The following is a 20,016-nucleotide window of genomic DNA, read 5'->3' as shown; positions in this document are numbered from 1 at the left end:
AGTGAGACCCTGTTTCAAAAGTAAATAAATAATGCTGGACGCAGTGGCTCATGCCTATATAATCCCAGTACTTTGGGAGGCCAAGGCGGGCAGATCACCTGAGGTCAGGAATTCAAGACCAGCCTGGCCAACGTGATGAAAACCCCATCTCTACTAAAAATACAAAAATTAGCCAGGCGGGGTGATGAGTGCCTGTAATCCCAGCTACTCGAGAGGCTGAGGCAGGAGAATTGCTTGAACCGGGGAGGTGGAGGTTGCAGGGAACCAAGATCATGCCACTGCACTCTGGCCTGGGCAACAGAGTGAGAATCCATTTCAAAAAACAAAAGGAAAAAAGAAACAAATCAGCAGATGAGTGAAACAGATTTCCCTCCCTAAGGGGAGTGGGCCACATCCAGTCAGTTGAGACCTAAATGAAGAAAAAGGCTGGCCCTCCCCAAATAAGAGAGAATTTTTATTGCCTGGTGGCCTTTGAATGGGAGCATCAGCTTTTTTCTTACCTTTGGGCTCAAACTAAAACATTGATTCTTCCTTGGTCTCAAACCTCCTGGCCTTTGGACTGGAGCTACATCATTGACTTTCCTGGTTCTCAGGTATTTGGACTCAGACTGGAACTAAACCATTGGCTCTCCTGGGTCTCCAACTTGCCAACTCACCCTGTAGCTCTTGGGACTGGTCAGACTCCATAATTTTGTGAGCCAATTCCTTATAATATGTCAGTCTTTCCTATCCGCCCTCTTTCCTGGTTCTGTTTCTCTGGAGAATCCTAGCTAATACAAAATTTTCCTTAGCAGGTTGGGCACGGTAGCTCACGCCTGTAATCCTAGCATTTTGGGAGGCTGAGGTGGGTGGATCGCTTGAGGCCAGGAGTTCGAGATAAGCCTGGATAACATTGCAAAACCCCATCTCTACTAAAAATACAAAAATTATCCCGACATAGTGGCTCATGCCTGTAATCCTGGCTACTTGGGAAAACATTGAAAACTTCCTCTTTTTTTTTTTTTTTAAGTCATATAAGATTATATTGTCTGTACCAAATTTATTTAAGAAGTCCTCTATTTATGGACATTTGAGTTATTTCCAATCTTTTGTTATTACAAGAATGCGACAATAAATAACCTCATACATTCATGATTTAGTATCATGTGGAAGTATATCTGAATGATAAATTCCAGAACTGGGGTTGCTAGATCAAAGAATATATGCACCTGTAATCTTTGTTGTGTTTTTCTTTTTCTTTTCTTTTTTATTTTTTTGAGTCGGAGTCTCACACTATCGCCCAGGCTGCAGTGCAATGGCGCTATCTTGGCTCACTGCAACCTCTGCCTCCCGGGTTCAAGCGATTCTCCTGCCTCAACCTCCTGGGTAGCTGACATTACAGGCACCTGCCACCATGCCCGGCTAATTTTTTGTATTTTTAGTAGAGATGGGGTTTCACCAGGCTGTTTTTTTTTCTTTTGTTTTTTGTGTATGCATTTGTGATCTTGATAGTTGTTGTGAAATTGTCCTCTACAAGGGCATGGCTCAGAGGAGAGACTGAAGACTGGTAGTCCATTGCCCTGCTTTGTTTGGTTTGCATGGTGTAGCGTTTTTTACAAAATTGCAAATTTTTATGTTGATGAGGATGTGAAGCAACAGGAACTCTTATACTCTGCTAATGGGAGTGTAAGTAAGTACAATCATTTTGGAAAACAATTTGCCAGTTTCTTTTAAACACATGCCATGGCTGGGTGCAGTGGCTCATGCCTGTAATCCCAGCACTTTGGGAGTCCAAGGTGGGTTGATCACCTGAGGTCAGGAGTTCGAGACCAGCCTGGCCAACATGATGAAACCGTCTCTATTAAAAATACAAAAAAAATTGGCCAGGCATGGTGGCTCATGCCTGTAATCTCAGCACTTTAGGAGGCCGAGGTGGGCTGTTTACCTGAGGTTGGGAATTCGAGACTAGACTGACCAACATGGAGAAACCCCGTCTCTACTAAAAATACAAAATTAGCTGGGCGTGGTGGCGCATGCCTGTAATCTCTAAAAAAAATACAAAAATTAGCTGGGTGTGGTGGCATGTGCCTGTAGTCCTGGCTACTGGGGAGGCTGAGGTGGGAGGAGTGCTTGAGCCCAGGAGGCAGAGGTTGCAGAGCTGAGATCGCACCACTGCACTACAGCCTGGGTGGCAGAGTGAGACTGTCTCAAAAAAAAAAAAAAAAAAGGTGGAATTACTCATTTCATTGATCATTTTTATTAGGTACTGCCAAGCAGTTTTCCAATGAGGTTATAGTTGTTTAATTTTTAATTAAAAAGAATAGAGGGCTGGGCACAGTGGCTTGTGCTTCTGGTCTGGTCTCACACATTAGGAGCCCAAGGTTGGGTGATCGCTTGAGGCTAAGAGTTTGAGACCAGCCTGGGCAACATAGTGAGACCCTGTCTCTGAAAAATAAAAATAAAAAAACTAAGAGGGTGCAGAATACCATGTGTTTGGAGCTATAGCGAGTGTTGTGTATTTTTTTTTTTTTTTTTTTTTGAGACGGAGTTTCGCTCTGTCGCCCAGGCTGGAGTGCAGTGGTGTCATCTGGGCTCACTGATCACAGGCGCCCACCACCATGCTAATTTTTTTGTATTTTTAGTAGAGATGGGGTTTCACCATGTTAGCTAGGATGATCTCAATCTCCTGACCTCATGATCCGCCCGCCTCGGCCTCCCAAAGTGCTGTGATTACAGGCTTGAGCCACCGCGTCTGGCCGAGTGTTGTTGTTGTTGTTGTTGTTTTTAAAACTCACCAGGTTCTCATGGTGTGTGGATGTTTTATATGTGCTCCATCTGTTCTCCTAACCTGGAGTTGCTCCTAATTCTTGTCTTGCCTCCATCTCCAGGGAGCTTAGTAGGGGCCTGTGGTTTCCCTTGCAGAACCATCTAACTTTGGTAAGGCCCTCTGCACAGGAAGCCCCAGAGCCTGGGCACCACTCGTGTGGTAAAACAGACACATTGGGCAGTGATGGGGCAGCCATGTAACTCCTGCCCTGACTTCCTCCTGACATGAAGAGTCTCATTTTCTCCTGGAGGCTTTCCAGAACCATCTTTGGCTTTCCCAGAGAGCATGTAGTATCCCCAGGCACGGGCAGGTCTGTATTTCAACTCCTCCCAGTTGGCCAGACTGCCCAATGCCTGGGAGTGTGAGGAACATTTGGCAAGGACAGGAGACCACAGTTCTTTGTGTGTGGTGTCCCTCCTACACTAAACTGTGAGTGCCTTCCACTCCACAGAGCCTAGCACAATAACTTACTCATCAGACACATTCAGTAAATGTTTGCTGAAAGGAGTTGACAATTCGGAAATAACCCCGGGCTGTGCAGTTAGCAGCTAGTTTGTGTTTGAGAGAGCCCACACCAGAGATGGTTTTGAGGAGTTGGCTAGAAAGACTTTTGAAAAAAGCAGGGTTGGGCCAGGTGCGGTGGCTCACGCCTTTAATCCCAGCACTTTGGGAGGCTGAGGCGGGCAGATCACTTGAGGCTAGGAGTTCAAGACCAGCCTAACCAACATGGTGAAACCCTGTCTCTACTAAAAATACAAAAATGAGCCCTGGGTGTGGTGGCGAGCGCCTGTAATCCCAGCTGCTTGGGAGGCTGAGGCAGAAGAATGGCTTGAACCCAGGGGGGCGGAGGCTGTAGTGAGCCGAGATGGTGCCACTGAACTCCAGCCTGGGCGACAGAGTGATACTCTGTCTCAAAAATAAATAAATAAATAGGCAAACCTTATCCTGGTTGAAGAGGGCTTGAATTTTGGCTATAAGAGAGTGGGGAGGACCTTCCAGGTTGGAAGGTTGGGTAAGGAGGGAGAGGGGATCACAGATGTCTGCACTGACCCAGAAGGTAATTAACCATGAGAAACAGGGATTGGTGGGGACTATGGTAAAGTGATGTGCTCTTACGGGGCTTGTAATGCCAGGCTGGAATGTGAGCCCATGTCGTTAGCTGTTTTGATATTTCAAAAGAAGCCACGAAACCAGATTCCTGATTCCAGAAAGAGGAGGGGGAGGCAGGAGGGGGAAGAACTTTTTAAAAAAGCCCCATGTGGGCTAAACAAAATACATCTACAGGCCACTTGGGGCCCACCGTCTGCCAACTTTAGACCTTCAAGACAAGGTCTAAAGGTAGTGGGGTGGGAGTGGTTAGAGTGGGCAGGAGTGAGTGGGCTGAGATCAGAATGTGAAAAACTCTCAATGTAAGTGCTGTCTCTCAAACGCGAGGGCACATGAATCACCCAAAATGCTGCTGAAGTTTGTGAAGCGCTACTGGAGACAGTCCCAGAGGGCTTTGGAGCAGGAGAGGGACGCGATGAAAACAAGAGCTCAGAAAGATTAATTTGCCAACAGTGTGCAGACAGGAGATCAGCAGACAGGTTATCGACCACAGGGTGGCAGACTTGAGGGCTCCTTTAAGGCAGCGACCCCGGCCCTGCTGAAGGGAAGCTGGCCTTCAGCCGCCCAGGCCGCCACTCCTCTAGTTTCGTTGGAAGGAAGGCGCTGCGTGCTCCGGACGGCTTACTGCGGGCACTTTGGGGAATCCGTCCCCACGGGCGAAGTATAGGTGGGGTGTTCGCGAACCGGCGGGCGGAGAGCACCGGCAAGAACCCCCGCAGAACGGAGGGCCACGCCTCTCGCTCCCCGGCTCATTGTAGGCGCCCACATCCCACCCTGCAGTGCCGAAAGAGGCGCATCTCGCTGCCATGGCGACCGCCTCCATGGAGACCGGGAGCAGAGGCTGCGGTCCCCGGGGGCGCGTCACAGGCTCTCCCAGCCCCCAGCCCGCGTGCCTTCTTTGTTCTGATGCTTCTCCAGGCCGGGCCGGGCTCCCGGGACGTGTCTCGAGCCCGCACGGGGGCGCTTCTTCCGACACAGGGGATGGGGTGGAAGGGGAAGAGGTCCAAACCCTGGGGTCGAAATTGGAGTGATGGAGGGTTCCTCAGCTCCTGAACGAGACTAGCACGGCCCGTATCGATGGCCGAAGCCAGCGTGGAAGCCCTGGGAGAAAGGCCACCTTCAGGAGCTCCACCCAGCCCCGAGACGCGCCCGACAGCCCTCCCGACAACGCAGGGCCCAAGAGAGGCGCGTCCTAGCAGGCGTCAAGGCTGGAGGCGCTATCCCCTAGGCGGAAGGGGCGGGGGCGGGGCCAATCCGCGGCCCTCCTTTTCCCTCTTCCCGTGCCGGGTTCTGGCCCCTGGCCCAGTTGGGCCGCCTGCCCACCTTCCTCGCGAGAGCTCGCCCGGCAGGCGCGGACTCGCAGGGCGCAGCCTCATCGACCCTTGCACGTGACGTAGGCGGCCCTCGCCAGTTGGCCGTTCTTTGGAGCCCGCTTATTGGTCCGAAGCATCTCTTGCCCCACCCCCAGATCAACCAATGGGCGGAGGCGGGGGCGTGCCGACGGGCGGGCGGCAGCCGCGCGGGGCTGCCTTCCTCGTGTTCGGCGTTGAGCCCCTGCAGCCGCCCGCAGCGGTCGTCCCTGCCCTCCCCGGCCCCGGGGTGCACCCCGCAAGGTGAGGCCACCTCTCTGCTCCCTGCCTCCCGGTTCCTTCCCGTTCGCCGAGGTCCTCTCCCGGTCCCGGCCCTGTCCTGAGCAGTCAGTGCCTGGGACCCCAGCGGCTGTGATGGCAGGGCTAGGGTGGGGGGCTCCGCTGTCGGGGCCGGGCCTGGAGGACTCCCCAGCACCTAAACTAGAGTGATGTCAGGTTCCCGAGGCTTAGTGACCGTTAGCTGGTGCAGCTGGGGTGTTTTCTGCGAAGCGATTGTCCGGGGGCACGAGTGCGGTAGTGAGGGCGGGGGCGTAATGGGGTGAGCGCCCCACCCTCCCCACGACCCTGTTCATTGCTGTTGCCTCGCTGCATGACCTTGGAGGAGTAGCATCTCTGAGCCTCCGAGCCTCAGCACCCTCAGGAAGGAGGGCAGTGATGTCTGGGAGTGCGGGCTCCGGAGACTCCTGCGTCAGCCGAGGTGAGCGAAGGTGGGGAGCGCACAGGATTATCTCCGAGGGACAAAGCCGCTGCCTCGCAGCTAGGGATGGATTGGATGGGGGGGACGTCCGATTGCATTTCCCCCCTCCCCCTGAGATGACAAGAATGGGGTGTGGCGGGGGTGCCACACCCACAGGGATGGCTGCCGGAGAGGATAAAGGGTCCTACACCTGGGCCCCTGGGGCCTCGGGGGCTTGGGCTCCACCTCCCCCCCGGTGGCACGAAGGAGGAGGGACTGGATTTAGGTTCTGGACCGATGTTTCCATTAGCAGGGACTGAGAAAGGGAAGTCTCCGCTTGCCTTTCTTCTTGAATCTTGGCACTGGAAAGTAGGGGTAGGGCATTTTTCTGCCCCGGGGAGTTGAAGAAAGTCGGGGCGGCATCCCTATCTCCCTCCCATTCTGGTCTTCTGTGGAGGGAAAATGTAGCTGGATAACCCCCCACATTCTATCCATCCTGAGCTACGAGGCAGCAGCCCTGTCCCTGGGAGATAATCCTGTGTGCTCCCACCCTCACCTCAGCTGACTCCCTGGACCCAGCCTGGCCTCTGCTTCTTGGGACCTCTGGATCACAGGCCCAGGGCAGGGCCTAGGTGGGGCATGCCATCTGGAGGCTAAGCACCCACTAGCTGAGGGCAAAGAGGGGAGAATGCTGGGCAGAGAAGGGCAGCACTTGTTGGGGAGGCAGGAAGGTGTGGGTGGTGAGGGTCCCTTCTCCATATTCCCCCACCCCCACCCCCAGCACTTCACTGTTAGAGGGAGAGAGAACACCCATATTTATCTTTGCACCTTTGGCCCGCTGGAGGGAGAAGGAAATGAAGTCACATTAAGGCTGAGTTGATGTGAAGCTGCCACAACTTCTGACCTCCAGCCTCGCTTTTCCAGGCCTTGTTCTGAGTATGTGTGGCCCCTGCTGTGTCCAGTGCTGAGAGTCAGCAGGTCAATGTGGCCCCATCTCAAGGCCTTAATGGGTGTTCTTTTCACAGGCGTGGGCTTTAATGGGAGGCTATGCAGTGCTTCTGCTGGACTGAGTGCTTGAGCCAGGACTGAGCCCCAGGCTGGGGTAGGAGAGGAAGAGGTAGGGAGGGTGGAAGGTTGCGGAGTTCCTGGCTCAAGAGAGAAAGACTTTGAACCACAATGAGAATGGGGATTGAGGAAGGAATGAGAAATGAGGTCTCATACGTTGGGAGCATACTGGCCAGAGGTGAATGGGTGTAACTCCTCTTCCTGCACCCTGGGCTGGGGACTGGAAGCTTGCTGACACCCCATCTCAGCAGGGAGGGTAAAATTTTTTTTTTGCTGGGGGGAGGGGCACCATGTTCCTCCCTGGTTATTTCCCAGTTTTCCAGGATGTTCATTCTGCACATCTTCCTTGTGAGCCCCTCTGGTTAGGGGGACTGGGAACTCACAGCATCTGTTCTCTGACCCTCCCTAGGGACCTGGCTGCTGTGGGAGTGGGAGAAGGGGCAGGCAGGAGGAAGGAGGCCCCCTCAACCCTTGAGCTGTTTTCCAAGAAGGCTGACGTCCCTGGGGCCCACTCTAAGGGTCATTCCTGACTCCTCCAGGATTGGCCTGAAGTGCCTCTCTGACGGTGCTGCTGAAATTGCTGTTGCTATAGAAACCAGGCCTTTGGGGGTTTACTTTTGCAGAGGTGGGGGTGCATTGTCACAGAGCTTCAGACACAGTTGCAGCAAACCCTGGGAGGAAGAGGCCACTGCTTATTCCTGTGTTACACATTAGGAAACAGGGACAGAGAAGTGAAAGAACTCACCCATGCAGCTAGCAAGGGCAGATCCTGAATTTGAACCAGGACTCCTGCCTCTGGGGGCCTTGTGGATTGAGCCACGGTGAAGCCTTGGTTAGCACAGGAGGAGGCTGGAGGCAGGGCCAGGCTTGGGTTTGTGTGGTGGCCTAGCTGTTCTCTGTGGACACAGCTGCAGCAGGGGAGGTCCAGTGCCCTCTTTGCCTGTTTCTGATGAGGAATTGTATGTGGACAAGAGTCCAGCTCCCAGGGGACAGTGACCAGCAGGTTCTCCATTGAGAAAGGAGGTTTGGTTTTCCCAGTTTCCTATGGCTTCCTGAAGTCACTTGCTTCCTGCCTCTATGTCCTCACTGTCCGGAGGGTTACAGGCCCTGAGTGTTTGCCCTTTACTGAATACTGGGCACTGCAATGAGATGTGGGTCCCACCCTCAGTGGGGATGGGGCATGTCCCTCTCAAAGCAGGCATGGACAGGTAACCAGCTGATTGCAGCAAGGCCTGAGGAATGCCAGTGGGAGGCCACTTGGTGGGGGCCAGCGAGGGAAGTGCCCCCAGGGCAGGGGTAGGGTAAGAGAGTGGGGTGGGGAGTTCTGCTTCCTGAGAGCCCCCAGTGCAGTCACTGGCTCTGACCATATCATTTAGTGCTGAAGTACGGGCCTTGGCCAGGCCCTCTAAGCAAATGTGATGTGATCATTCATTCAACAAACATAAACCAAACACAGCTCCTCCCTGTCTGGTGCTGCGCTGAGTGCCAGGGACACAGGGTTTGACAGAAACACAGTCACTACCCTCGTAAAGTGAGGAAGAGGGATATCAAACGATCCCAGACGTGAGAAAGGGGATTCCGTAAAGAGCTGTAGTCCTGTCCTGGGATTTGCAGGGTATGCATCCTTAAAAAAGAAATGTTGGGGTTGAGACCCTGTCGAAGGTGTGGCTGGGAGGGATGGGATTGTTTCTGGCTGAAGGGATGACCTGGGCAAAGGCAGGGGGCCGGGTCAGGCAGTAGTTGAGGGGAAGACAGGGAAAGCGCCCTGCATGGACCGGGTCAGTGTTTTGTGAAAAGGGCCTGCGGCCTTTGCTCACCAGCCACTAGTGCAGTTTGACCTGAGCCTTCAGGGAGCATCCTGGGAGATGGGGGGACCTTGTGGACCCTGGGCTGTCACTGCCTCCTGGCTGCAGAGGTGTGGCTGGGGCAGCCTCTGCAGGATAGGAGGAGGGCCTCACACTCTTGCACTTGGCCATTTGTCATATGCTCTGAGTTCACAGCTTTGGGGGCAGCTGTAGTTGGTGGTGGGTTATGGCAGGCTGCTCTCCAAGACCAAGTTCCCTGGGGACAAGCTGAGCTTTCTAGGGCTGAGGCAACCGACCCCACAGTGGCCCTGGCCAGAGGTGAGTGGGTATAGCTCCACTTCCTGCGCCCTAGGCTGGGGCCTGGAAGCTCACCTCTAAGAGGGGGTTGCTGGCCTGGTCCATTGGCCAGAGGGGGCTCCTGGTGGTACCCAAACTGTGAACACCCTGCCCATGAGCAAGGCTTGGGCATGGGTTGACTTTGCCCACATTGAGGAGTGGGGAGTGAGGTGAGGCCACACCTGCTCCCAGGGCAGCTTGGCACCAGAGGGACCTTGAGGTCATGCCCTCCACAGGCCCAGCCCTAGACTATGAGGCCACCCTGTAGTTCCTCTTCTTTTCGTGTACTGACGAGCCAGTGTCACTCATCTCTAAATTCTTCAGTGTGTTTCCCTGAAAAAATAAGGACATACTTCTTTACCTAATACAATTGCATGATTGTACCTAACAAAATCAACTCATTTCTTAGTGTCACCTCATGTCCAGGCCCTTAGTGTCACCTCATGTCCAGGCCATTTACATTTTCCAGATCCCCCAAATGTCTTTTTTTTTTTTTTTTTTTTCTTTTTGAGACAGAGTTTTGCTCCTTTTGCCCAGGCTAGAGTGCAATGGCACGATCTTGGCTCATCACAACCTCCGCCTCCCGGGTTCAAGTGATTCTCCTGCCTCAGCCTCCTGAGTAGCTAGATTACAGGCATACACCACCACGCCTTGCTAATTTTGTATTTTTTAGTAGAGACAGCATTTCTCCATGTTGGCCAGGCTGGTTTCGAACTCCCGACCTCAGGTGATCTGCCCGCCTTGGCCTCCCAAAGTGCTGGGATTACAGGCATGAGCCACCGCGCCCAGCCTGTTTTCTTTTCTGCCTGTTTTCTTTTTTTGAGACAGAGTCTCGCTGTGTCACCCAGGCTGGAGTGCAGTGGCGGGATCTTGGCTCACTGCAACCTCTGTGTCCCAGGTTCAAGCAGTTCTCCTGCCTCAGCCTCCTGACTAGCTGGGATTACAGGTGCACACCACCACGCCTGGCTAATTTTTGTATTTTTAGTAGACATGGGGTTTTGCCATGTTGGCCAGGCTGGTCCCAAACTCTTGACCCCAGGCTTCCCGCCTTGGCTTCCCAAAGTGCTGGGATTACAGGTATGAGCCGCAGCACCTGGCCCCCACAGATGTCTTCTTTGATAGGTAGTTCGAAACACCCTCTACTTTATTTTTCTTCTCGCAGCTGATGTGGTGAAAAAAACAGGTCAGTTGTCCTGAAGATTATCCTTTTTTGGTCTGTAAGTGTGTGTTGATCTAGAACAGGGGTTGGCAAACCTTTGCTCTGAAGGGCCAGATCATAAATGGTTTAGACTTTGCAGGCCATATGGTCTCTATCATAACTACTTGGAAGTAGCTTTGTTTTAGTGCAAAAACAGACAACATGTAAGTGAATGAAGTGTAGTGTTCTATTAGTAAAACTTTATTTACAAAAAACTTTATTTTCCAGGCCCGGCGGCTCATGCCTGTAATCCCAGCACTTTGGGAGGCTGAGGTGGGCGGATTGCTTAAGCTCTGGAATTTGAGACCAGCCTGGGCAACCCTGTCTCTACAAAAATTAGCCAGGCATGGTGGTGTGTGGCTGTGGTCTCAGCTACTTGGGAGGCTGGGGTGGGAGGATTGCTTGAGCCTGGGAGATCAAGGCAGCAGTGAGCTGGACTCCAGCCTGGGCTGGACAGAGTGAGACCCTGTCTCAAAAACAAAAAAACAGGCAGCAACTCTACCATCAGCTGCGTAATCAGCTGTAGTTTGCCGCTTTCCTATCTAGAACAATCTCCCTTGTTTTCTTTTTCTTTTTCTTTTTTTTCTTGAGACAGAGTCTCACTGTGTCGCCCAGGCTGGAGTGTCGTGGTGCGATCTCGGCTCACTGCAACCTCTGCCTCCTGGATTCAAGTGATTCTCCTGCCTCAGCCTCCCAAGTAGCTGGGACTATAGGCGCCTGCCGCGACACCCGGCTAATGTTTGTACTTTTAGTAGAGACGGGGTTTCACTATGTTGGCCAGGCTGGTCTTGAACTCCTTACCTTGTGATCTGCGAAACTGCTGGGATTATAGGTGTGAGCCACCATGCCTACCCTGTTTTATTTTTCTTCTTGACATTTGAAAACAAAAACAAAAACAAAAAACAGGTCAGTCATCCTGTAGAATGTCCTGCCTTCTGGGCTTGTCTCATTGCTTTCTCATGGAGTCATTAAATTTGTTCCACTCTCCTTTGTGTTTTCAGCAAATAAGAAGTTGAAGCTAGAGGCTGGTTTAGATCCAGGTTAAACCTTTTTGGCAGGAATCCCTTGTCAGTGATGCTGTGACTTTGGGCTGCCTCACTTCAGGAGGCATCAGTGTGACAGGCTGTCCTGCACAAAGTAGAGAGAGAGACCAGTGGGTGACTGGGAGTAGTCACATCCCTCCATTGCAAACTCGTGCTATTCCCCTTAAACACCAGGTCCTCGGCCAGGCACGGCGGCTCACGCCTGTAATCCCAGCACTTGGAAGGCCATAGTGGGCAGATCACTTGAGGTCAGGAGTTTGAGACCAGCCTGGCCAACATGGTGAAACTCCATCTCTACTAAAAATACAAAAATTAGCCAGGCATGAGTCTCAGCTACTTGGGAAACTGAGGCAGGAGAGTCACTTGAACCCAGGAGGCAGATGTTGCAGTGAGCTGAGATTGTGCCATTGCACCCCAGCCTGGGTGACAAGAGCGAAACTCTGTCTCAAACAAAACAAAACAAAACAAAACCAAAGAAAAAAAAACCACACACACACACACACCAGGTCCTCTGTCAGTGACATTTGGGCACCTGTGAGTATCTGCTTCCTGTCAACCTTCCCCTCTGGTTTAGCATCCACTGGTTCTGGTTGCCTCCAGCATTTGTTTCTTTTCTTTTTTTTTTTTTGAGACGGAGTCTCGCTCTGTTGCCCAGGCTGGAGTGCAGTGGCCGGATCTCAGCTCACTGCAAGCTCCACCTCCCGGGTTCACACCATTCTCCTGCCTCAGCCTCCCCAGGCGCCCGCCACCTTGTCCGGCTAGTTTTTTGTATTTTTTAGTAGAGATGGGGTTTCACCGTGTTAGCCAGGATGGTCTCGATCTCCTGACCTCGTGATCTGCCTGTCTTGGCCTCCCAAAGTGCTGGGATTACAGGCTTGAGCCACCGCGCCTGGCCCAGCATTTGTTTCTTTAGGGGTTGCAGAATGACTTAGCATTTGGTCATTTCTTTGTTATTTATTAGCAGGAATTCTTCCCGAAAGAAGAGCTTTCCGTCAACCACCAGGGCAATTTGGTCACAAGAAAGGCCAAGAGACAGGCTGAATTATTTCTCTTTAATCCCTAGCTTTCAGAGTAAAGAGGGCACTGCTACCGTCAGTGGTGACAAATGAGGGCTTTTGAGGGCTTGGGTTTGTTTGTTTTGCTTTCCCTCGTCTTTTTTAATAATCTCTGTGAATGCCCTGCTTTTATGTGTTCCATCTGTTTCCATCAGTTGCACTCATTATTCTTTTTGATGCTCAGATAGTCCCAGCTCGGCCCATTGGAGGCTTCCTGGGGTGCCTCTCACTGCCCCTGTGCTGAGGCTGCCGTTGGGGAGATGAGCCGGAGGCAGGCCTGAGACTCAGGGCAGGGTGTGAATGGCAGGTTCAGATGGGGGCACACCCCCTCCACAGGCATCTGTTTTGCACATGGCTCTGACCAATCACCAGGAGGGAAAGCTCTAAGAACATGTTTCTTTTATGTGATCCCCTGTTCTTGCCCACCATCAAGCACACTGTTGCCTCTGACCTCACCCAGCTGCATTGCTTGTGCAACCTGAATAATGTAGCTCTAGGCCCAGCCTTCAGGGTCAGCAAGACCAGAACTGGTCCCTGGAAAATACCCATAAAATCCTCCTTTCCAGGCTGCCCCTCCTGCCAGCCTCTGGGAGTGCTGGGGATAGGAGTCCTATGCTGTTGCTTTGGCACCTAGAAGCTGTAGCTCAGCACATGCTGGCAGAACCCTGAGTCACTGTGGTATCACGAAGGGGTGAGGGCTCTTGGTGAATGTGGGCAGAAGCCCCCATGCTAGAGAGTACAGACACCACTTGGGCTGCTGAGAGCAGTAGCAGTTTGAGTCTTTCCTAAAGGGAGCTCCTCTGCTCTCCCCAAACCATGGGTCCATGGGTGGCCCTGACCCCTGCCCTCCCCACTCCCTATCTTCAGGCTCCTGCTGGTGTCCCTGGAGCATGGGAGGCCGCTGAGTGTGAGTGGCGGTGTCCGGCAGGAGCTGCGTGGCAGGGAGGGCGTCCATGGCTGCGGCTAACAAGGGTAAGTGCCTTCCTGGCCTGGTGGGGCTTGCACAAGCTCTTCCAGTGGGCCCTGGTAGGAGGGCCATTGCTGCAGGTAGGGCCCGCACCACCTGTGTATGTGTGTGCATGTGTGAGTGCGTGTGTGTTGGTGTGCGAATGTGATTGGGAATATGTCAGTGTTTGTACCAGGTCCTGGGGCTCATACAAGCCCTAGCAGGGACCCCTGTGGACCCCTGTGGAGCCCTGCTGACTCCTTAGGCTCATCTGTGGAGATGTGTGCTCTTGTGTCTCTGCCCTTCCACTGTGGGGGTTGGGGGAGCTGAGGGGCTTGTGGTGAGCACCGAGACTGGTAATATGGGAGGGCCACATCAGGCTGTGGAAGGGAATTTGAGTTTCGTTCAGAATCCAGAAGGGATAAGGGAGGGTTTTAGGCCAGGGTGATCTGGTGAGATTAGAGGGTTAGTTCTGTGGGGCTCACCAGGGATTGTGGATGTGCCAGGCTGGCCCCCTGGGCCTCCGAGTATCCAAGAGGCCGGCTCAAAGCTGGATCAGGTCCTCCCACTAAGAGGACCCTGGACAGAGCTCTTGGTGGGAGGGCCTAGGGGCCAGGGGTCAGAGAGGACTAGGGCCATGCTCTCGGCCTCCCCAGCCTGAGTGTTCATCCAGTCCAGGCCTTCAGCGCAGCTCCTGGCTACCCTACCTTTCCCATCCCTCTGCCCTTTCTGGTCTTGGAGAACCCGACCCAGCTCAGAGACAGCTGAGGACCTTGATGGTGGGTTAGGCAGAGGAAGGAAGGGGGTCTTGGGGTGGGTCTGGAAGCTTCCTTGGGTTCTCTCTTCTTGCTTGCCAGTGGCCAGTGAGGTTTAGTGGCAGCTGCAGCCTTGCCTAGGTGGGCTGAGTGTGTTTTTTGATCCCCTTTGTTTCTGCCACCCCTAGGCAGATCCCCTAGAGCCTGTTCCTGTCCCTGCCCCTTCAGGTTTGGGTCATGAGGATGGGCAGGCAGGGGCCTCATGCACTGACACAGCTTGGGGGTAGGCCCCAGGGATGGGGGGCTTTGCACTATGAAGGAGAGCACTGGGCAGGGTATCCAGAGGACTGGCCTGAGCCCCACGCTGCCCTGGCTTGGTGGGAGTCTGGAAGACTGTCCCTTCCTGTCTCTGGCACCAGCCCCATCCCCTTCAAGCAAGGGTCATATTAGCCAGTCCCTGAGTCCCCCCACACCCACTCTCAGGGGATGCATTTTTGTGGGAGGACTCGGGGGGCCTCAAGCCTCATGATCCCAGTGTCCACCTAGCCTTGAAAAGAGCCCAGCCAGTGGGAGCTGGATGATGTCAACGGCAGTCTTGGGGGCGACGAGGGGACAAGCGGGAGGAGTTTCCTGGGGACACGGAAAGCCCTCAGAGCCCTCTCTCATTCTTCCTAGGCAACAAGCCCAGAGTCCGGAGTATCCGCTTTGCGGCAGGCCATGATGCGGAAGGATCCCACAGCCACGTCCACTTTGATGAGAAGCTGCATGACTCGGTGGTCATGGTCACCCAGGAGAGTGACAGCAGCTTTCTGGTCAAGGTACATGCACACCTCCCCCATCAGCAGCTTCTCCCACTCCCCGGCTCTGCCTGGCTTCTGGGTGCCTGTCCCCTTTCCTCTCAGCTGGGCTTATAGGCATGTCTGTGCCTTTCCCTGTGCCTTGGTTTCCCCATCTGTCAGATGGGAGGCAGTGAGATTTCAATGAGATGAGAGCATTTAGAATGTCATCCAGATCAAGAATGTCATCCAGATCAAGATGAGCAGAGCCATTGCTGTCATCTGCTTTACCCAGACAATAGCAATGGAAGGCAGTGTTGCAGCTATGGTGCCACTGGCCTGGGTTCAGGTCTGGGCCAGCCGTTCTGGCTCTGTGACCTTGGGACCTGAATTTCTCTTCTCTCAAGTGGAGACAATCACATTACCTAGACTTGGTATGAGAATGGAAGAATGTATGTATGTGATACAGGTGTGAAGCTAATTACAGCAATAACAAGGTGCAACTTTCTTTTTTAACCCTTCTTTGCCAAATCTCTGGCTGAGTTAGGCTCTTTGAAGTAGTGTTATCACCCCCTGTTTTCTGCTTGGTGGAGCTGGGTTGGGGAAAATGGAGACTGAGGCCTTATTTATTCAGTCAATAAATGAGGGGTCCAGAGTTGAACAGGAGTGCCCTTGGGTCGGGGGAGGTCTGGCCTATTGAGCTGGACCTGCAGGGGGGTCTGCTGTGCTGCTCAAAAGGGGCCCAGGTTTAGTCTGGCCAACGTGTCAAAACCCATCTCTACTAAAAATACAATAGTTAGCCGGGTGTGGTGGCGCACGCCTGTAGTCCCAGCTACTTGGGAGGCTGAGGCAGGAGAATTGCTTGAACCCAGGAGGCTGAGGTTGCAGTGAACTGAGATTGCGCCAGTGTACTCCAGTCTGGGCAACAGAGAGACTCCGTCTCAAATAAACAAACAAAAAAGGTGGGTTTTGTCTCCATTTCTGTCCAACTCTGAAGTTCCCACTCTTTGTCTTACAGCTGACAGCTTCCCCAAGAGAATAAACGGAACAAACCAACACTTAAAAATAGCTCTCTCCCCTCATTGCAAAATCCACTCATGTCTTAATAGACATGAGAAAATTTGGAAGACAGAGAAAATGTGAAGAAATTTAAAAGTACCCACAGTCATACTATCCCAAAATAACCATGGTTAATATTCTGATGTGTGTTATTTCAGCTTTTTTTTTTTTTTCTTTTTGAGACGGAGTCTTGCTCTGTCACCAGGCTGGAGTACAGTGGCGTGATCTCGGCTCACTACAACCTCCAACTCCTGGGTTCAAGTGATTCTCCTGCCTCAGCCTCCGGAGTAGCTGGGATTATAGGCACATGCTACCACGCTCAGCTATTTTTTTATATTTTTAGTAGAGACAGGGTTTCACGGTGTTAGCCAGGATGGTCTTGATCTCCTGACCTCGTGATCCACCCGCCTCGGCCTCCCAAAGTGCTGGGATTACAGGCTTGAGCCACCGCGCCCGGCCGGATCCAGCTTATTTTAAAAAGCGTTGTTTCCAAAAACAAAAGCTGGCATCACCATGTCCACACTGGTTTTTGCTTGTTTCTGTTGTGAACTGTCTCCTGTGTCAGTAAATAATTTTCCACGAGATTTTACAACTGCCTACTGCTCCATGATATGTGTCATCATTGACTTAGCTGGCTCCCTATTCCTGGGTGTTACGGCTGTTTTTGTTTTCATTGTTATAAATAAGGCAGCGAAGAGTATTTTTTTGCACATCTCTATTTCCCCTGGAAAATTCTACAAGTAGTACCCCTGGGTCACAAGGTCACAGTTAGCAGGTACAGCCAGAAAGCCTTCTTGAGGGGTGTGCCCTCTACCAGCAGAGCATGAGGGGGGCACATGGACTGAGGTTTGTCATGTAGCAATATCGACCTGGTCCCATTGAACAGCTAAAACTCTCTGCAGCCAGTCCCAGTTGGCCCCCAGGGATGGGGCTGCCCAGCCCCAGTAACTGTGAGCAGGAGTTTATGTGCTCATGTGAGCTGGGAGTACAGCATGCACCCTTTGCCTGCTGGCCTGACACCCCTGCCAGTCATCCTGCTTAGCAACCACCCTGGCTTGTGACCCTTCATACTACTGGAGTTTCCAAGAATGGCATTTGTTCCAGAGGGTGGCTGTCACCAAGCACTGTGAATGAACAACAGAAATTGCTTGGGTTGTGAGTATGGGCCATTGGGCATAGTCAGCCTTTGAGTGGGCAGGCGGGCATCCACAATCCGGTGCCAGCAGGGCAGCCAGGAGCCCCAGTTCAATGGCTGGTGCCAGGCCTGTGGTCCAGCTCTGGGCTGACACAGCTGGTCTACTGTCGTGTCTCTAATTTGATCCCATCCCTCATCCCGCACTGTGGCCTGGTGTTATCCTATGAGCGAATGGAAGACCAGCATCCTTGACCCTGGGATACTGGCAGTGATGGGGACAGGTGGATGACCTGTGGGACTTTGAACCTTTCCTTGTAGGCAGTGGGTGGTACCTTACTGGGTGCCATGCATGGCAGGAGTGGTTAAGAAGTCTAGGGAGGACTTGACCCTGGCTACACTATGTGGCCTTTGGCCAGTCATTTTGTGGCTTCCATTTTCTCGTCTATGAAATGAGCCACTGAGGACTTTGGGGCCTGTGAGACAGATGCTGAGGATCTTGCTGGCCAAGCTGTAGGGCTGGGACCCTCAAGGGAAGGGGTCTGTGAAAGGGCTGGGGCCACTGGGCTGGGTGGTCGATCAGCTAGAGTGATGGAGGGAATTGGGCTTTCTGGGCTCTCTGGGGAAGCAGGTGCTGGGGTCCATGGGATCACAGGTGACACAACTGGGTGGGCCTGGGGGAAGCAGGAAGTGAAGGTGCCTCCCTCCCCCACCTCTCTTGCTGTAGGTTGGCTTCCTGAAGATCCTGCACAGGTATGAGATTACCTTCACTCTGCCCCCAGTGCACAGGCTGAGCAAGGACGTCCGTGAGGCACCTGTCCCCAGCCTGCACCTCAAGCTCCTCAGCGTGGTGCCCGTCCCTGAAGGTGCGTCCCCTCCTCCAGCAGGCCCATAGGGAGTGGGAGTGAGAACATGGGGTGCTCCCTTACCCCCAACTAGGGTGGATGGGCAGCTCAGCAAGTCGGGGACATGGCACCTCTTTGTGAGCTTGCAGTGTGGCAACACAGCAGGTCCCACACTCCAGGCCTTGCTCCCTGTCCCTGAACAGAAGTCCATGAGCTCGTACTTGCCTGTACCTGCCCATGGTGTGATGGTTACCTCTGTGGGGCAGTAACCAAGACGGGAGCCGCTGAGGAACTTGTTTGAAGCCTCCAGCTCTCCCTCCTGCTTCCCTAACCCTCGAGAAAAACCTGCTGGAGCTACACACACCTTGTGGATAACTCCTAGCACCCACCAGTCCCAGACCTTGGATTTCAGGCTGCTGTTCCTATCAGGCTCCCTTCAGGTCCTGCCCCACCCCCAGCTCCCAGGCTGGCAGAGGCTAGGGTGTCAGTTTCATGGAGCTCCAGCTTCAGTTTCCTGTCCCCATCACCAGCCTCCCCATGACCTTGTCCTTCAATGGATTGACCTCAGGCCTTTACCTCTTGCCATCTGATCTGCTCAAAGCCTACCCTGCCCCACCCCCCTCATTCCTCATCACCGCCTCTCCCTGCCTTCCTTTTGGGAGAAAACAGCCAGACCTTATTTTGGAAGCCTGAATTGGACCCTACTTCATTCACTCTTGGAGCCACATTGGGGTGGCCCACAGGCTGGAGGCATGTCCAGCTCACTGAAGAATGGGTAAATTTTTGAGACCCCTGCACCCCTGCTAGGGGGAATGGGTCTCTGGGCTCCAGAAGGGCCATCCCTGCCCCTTTCTTGGGGCAACTCAGCATGTAGCCCCCCGCCATGGTGGTGGGTAGGGGCCAGTGAGTGCCAGGGGTAGGATCGGGAGGCTGAGGGAGGTACTGACCACTTGCCCCTGTCCCCGGGCAGGTTATAGTGTCAAGTGCGAGTACTCAGCACACAAAGAGGGCGTCCTCAAAGAGGAGATACTGCTAGCCTGCGAAGGTGGCACCGGCACCTGTGTGCGCGTGACGGTGCAGGCCCGCGTCATGGGTGAGAGCCTGAGGCTCCTGGTTGGAGGAGGGATGCACAAGCTCGACTGCAAGGGTTTCTGTCCTCAGGGAACCAGGGCTGAACAAGGGCTCCTTGCCCAGTTTGGGGGTTCTCAACCTCCTTGGTGGGTCCCCACCTCCAGCTGATCCCTGAGGGAAGGGGAGGGGTCCCCTTAGTGGGCCGCATGGGTGGGGCCAGGGGCCAGCATGGCACTGACTTGCACCCCACCTTGCAGACCGACACCACGGCACGCCCATGCTGCTGGACGGTGTCAAGTGCGTGGGCGCCGAGCTGGAATATGACTCAGAGCACAGCGACTGGCATGGCTTTGACTGAGGCCTGAGGCCCCGCCTGCCCCGGGCCCCTCAGCCTTAAACCCCGCCTTGTCCCCCCGACATGCTGCGTGATGGTGTGGCTTCCTCGCCCCTCTCTGGGGTGGGCGTGGGGGTGGAGTGGCCTTGCCCACGCCTCTCACCTCTGCCTTCATTTGTGCCGCCACCCTGCCCCTCCCGCGTCCTCCTCTCCCACTTCCTCCTCTCCGTGTGCCTCAGTCTCCTGCCGGAAGAAATGGGTTGAGCCCGAAAGGAGGCTGTCTGAGGAAGGGAGAGGGAGGGCCTGGGGTGGGTTTCCCACTCCCCACCCCAAGCCATAGGGGCTCCAACCAGGGTCTGGGAGAGGATGGAGCTGGCTCTGTGGCGTCGTGGCCCCATTACTGCTGCTGCTGCCTTGCTTCAGCCACCTCTCCTGCCCCTCCCTCGTCCCCACTGCTGTCCACCATGAGTAGGAGGGAGGTGCAGTCCCCAGCCCCCCCCCGCCCTCAGGTCTGTGTTACTTGGTTTTTAAGCGACTGGTTGGGATAGAACCCTAAAGAAATAAAACTTCCAGTGGATACCGGAAGCCAGGTGGATTTTTGTTCTCGGGTTGGGGTAATGCCTACTCCTTTGCAGAT

At 53.8% G+C, this 20,016-nt stretch overlaps 1 protein-coding gene across 5 annotated transcripts; it reads left to right on the top strand.

Moving 5' to 3' along the window:
* The first annotated feature begins 4,812 nt into the window (after nt 1-4,812).
* On the top strand, nt 4,813-19,964 carry LOC105535775 (chromosome unknown open reading frame, human C20orf27). 5 transcript variants are annotated; one of them, XM_011974995.1, is made up of 6 exons: nt 4,813-5,098; nt 13,329-13,433; nt 14,838-14,980; nt 17,857-17,995; nt 18,945-19,067; nt 19,303-19,964. In XM_011974995.1, the coding sequence occupies exons 2-6, from the start codon at nt 13,415-13,417 to the stop codon at nt 19,401-19,403; spliced, it is 525 nt and encodes a 174-aa protein (XP_011830385.1). In that variant the 5' UTR covers nt 4,813-5,098; nt 13,329-13,414; the 3' UTR covers nt 19,404-19,964. The 5 variants fall into 5 exon arrangements, with proteins under 5 accessions (XP_011830385.1, XP_011830375.1, XP_011830366.1 ...); XM_011974985.1 differs by having other exon boundaries at nt 4,814-5,526; XM_011974976.1 differs by lacking the exon at nt 4,813-5,098 and adding an exon at nt 5,389-5,526 and having other exon boundaries at nt 13,329-13,508.
* The last annotated feature ends 52 nt before the right edge of the window (nt 19,965-20,016 follow it).

This window comes from Mandrillus leucophaeus, unplaced genomic scaffold (assembly GCF_000951045.1).
Source record: "Mandrillus leucophaeus isolate KB7577 unplaced genomic scaffold, Mleu.le_1.0 Scaffold101, whole genome shotgun sequence".
NCBI classification, from domain to species: domain Eukaryota; kingdom Metazoa; phylum Chordata; class Mammalia; order Primates; family Cercopithecidae; genus Mandrillus; species Mandrillus leucophaeus.
The sequence above is the reverse complement of the archived record's forward strand: the minus strand, read 5'-3'. Positions and strand labels throughout refer to the sequence as shown.

Bases quoted from the DNA above. Each gene is read 5' to 3' on its own strand.
- LOC105535775 (XM_011974971.1), top strand. From the start codon at position 13,415: ATGGCTGCGGCTAACAAGGGTAAGTGCCTTCCTGGCCTGGTGGGGCTT. The intron at 13,509-14,837 runs GTAGGGCCCGCA...CATTCTTCCTAG, and splicing joins TAGGAGGGCCATTGCTGCAG to GCAACAAGCCCAGAGTCCGG. The intron at 14,981-17,856 runs GTACATGCACAC...CTCTTGCTGTAG, and splicing joins ACAGCAGCTTTCTGGTCAAG to GTTGGCTTCCTGAAGATCCT.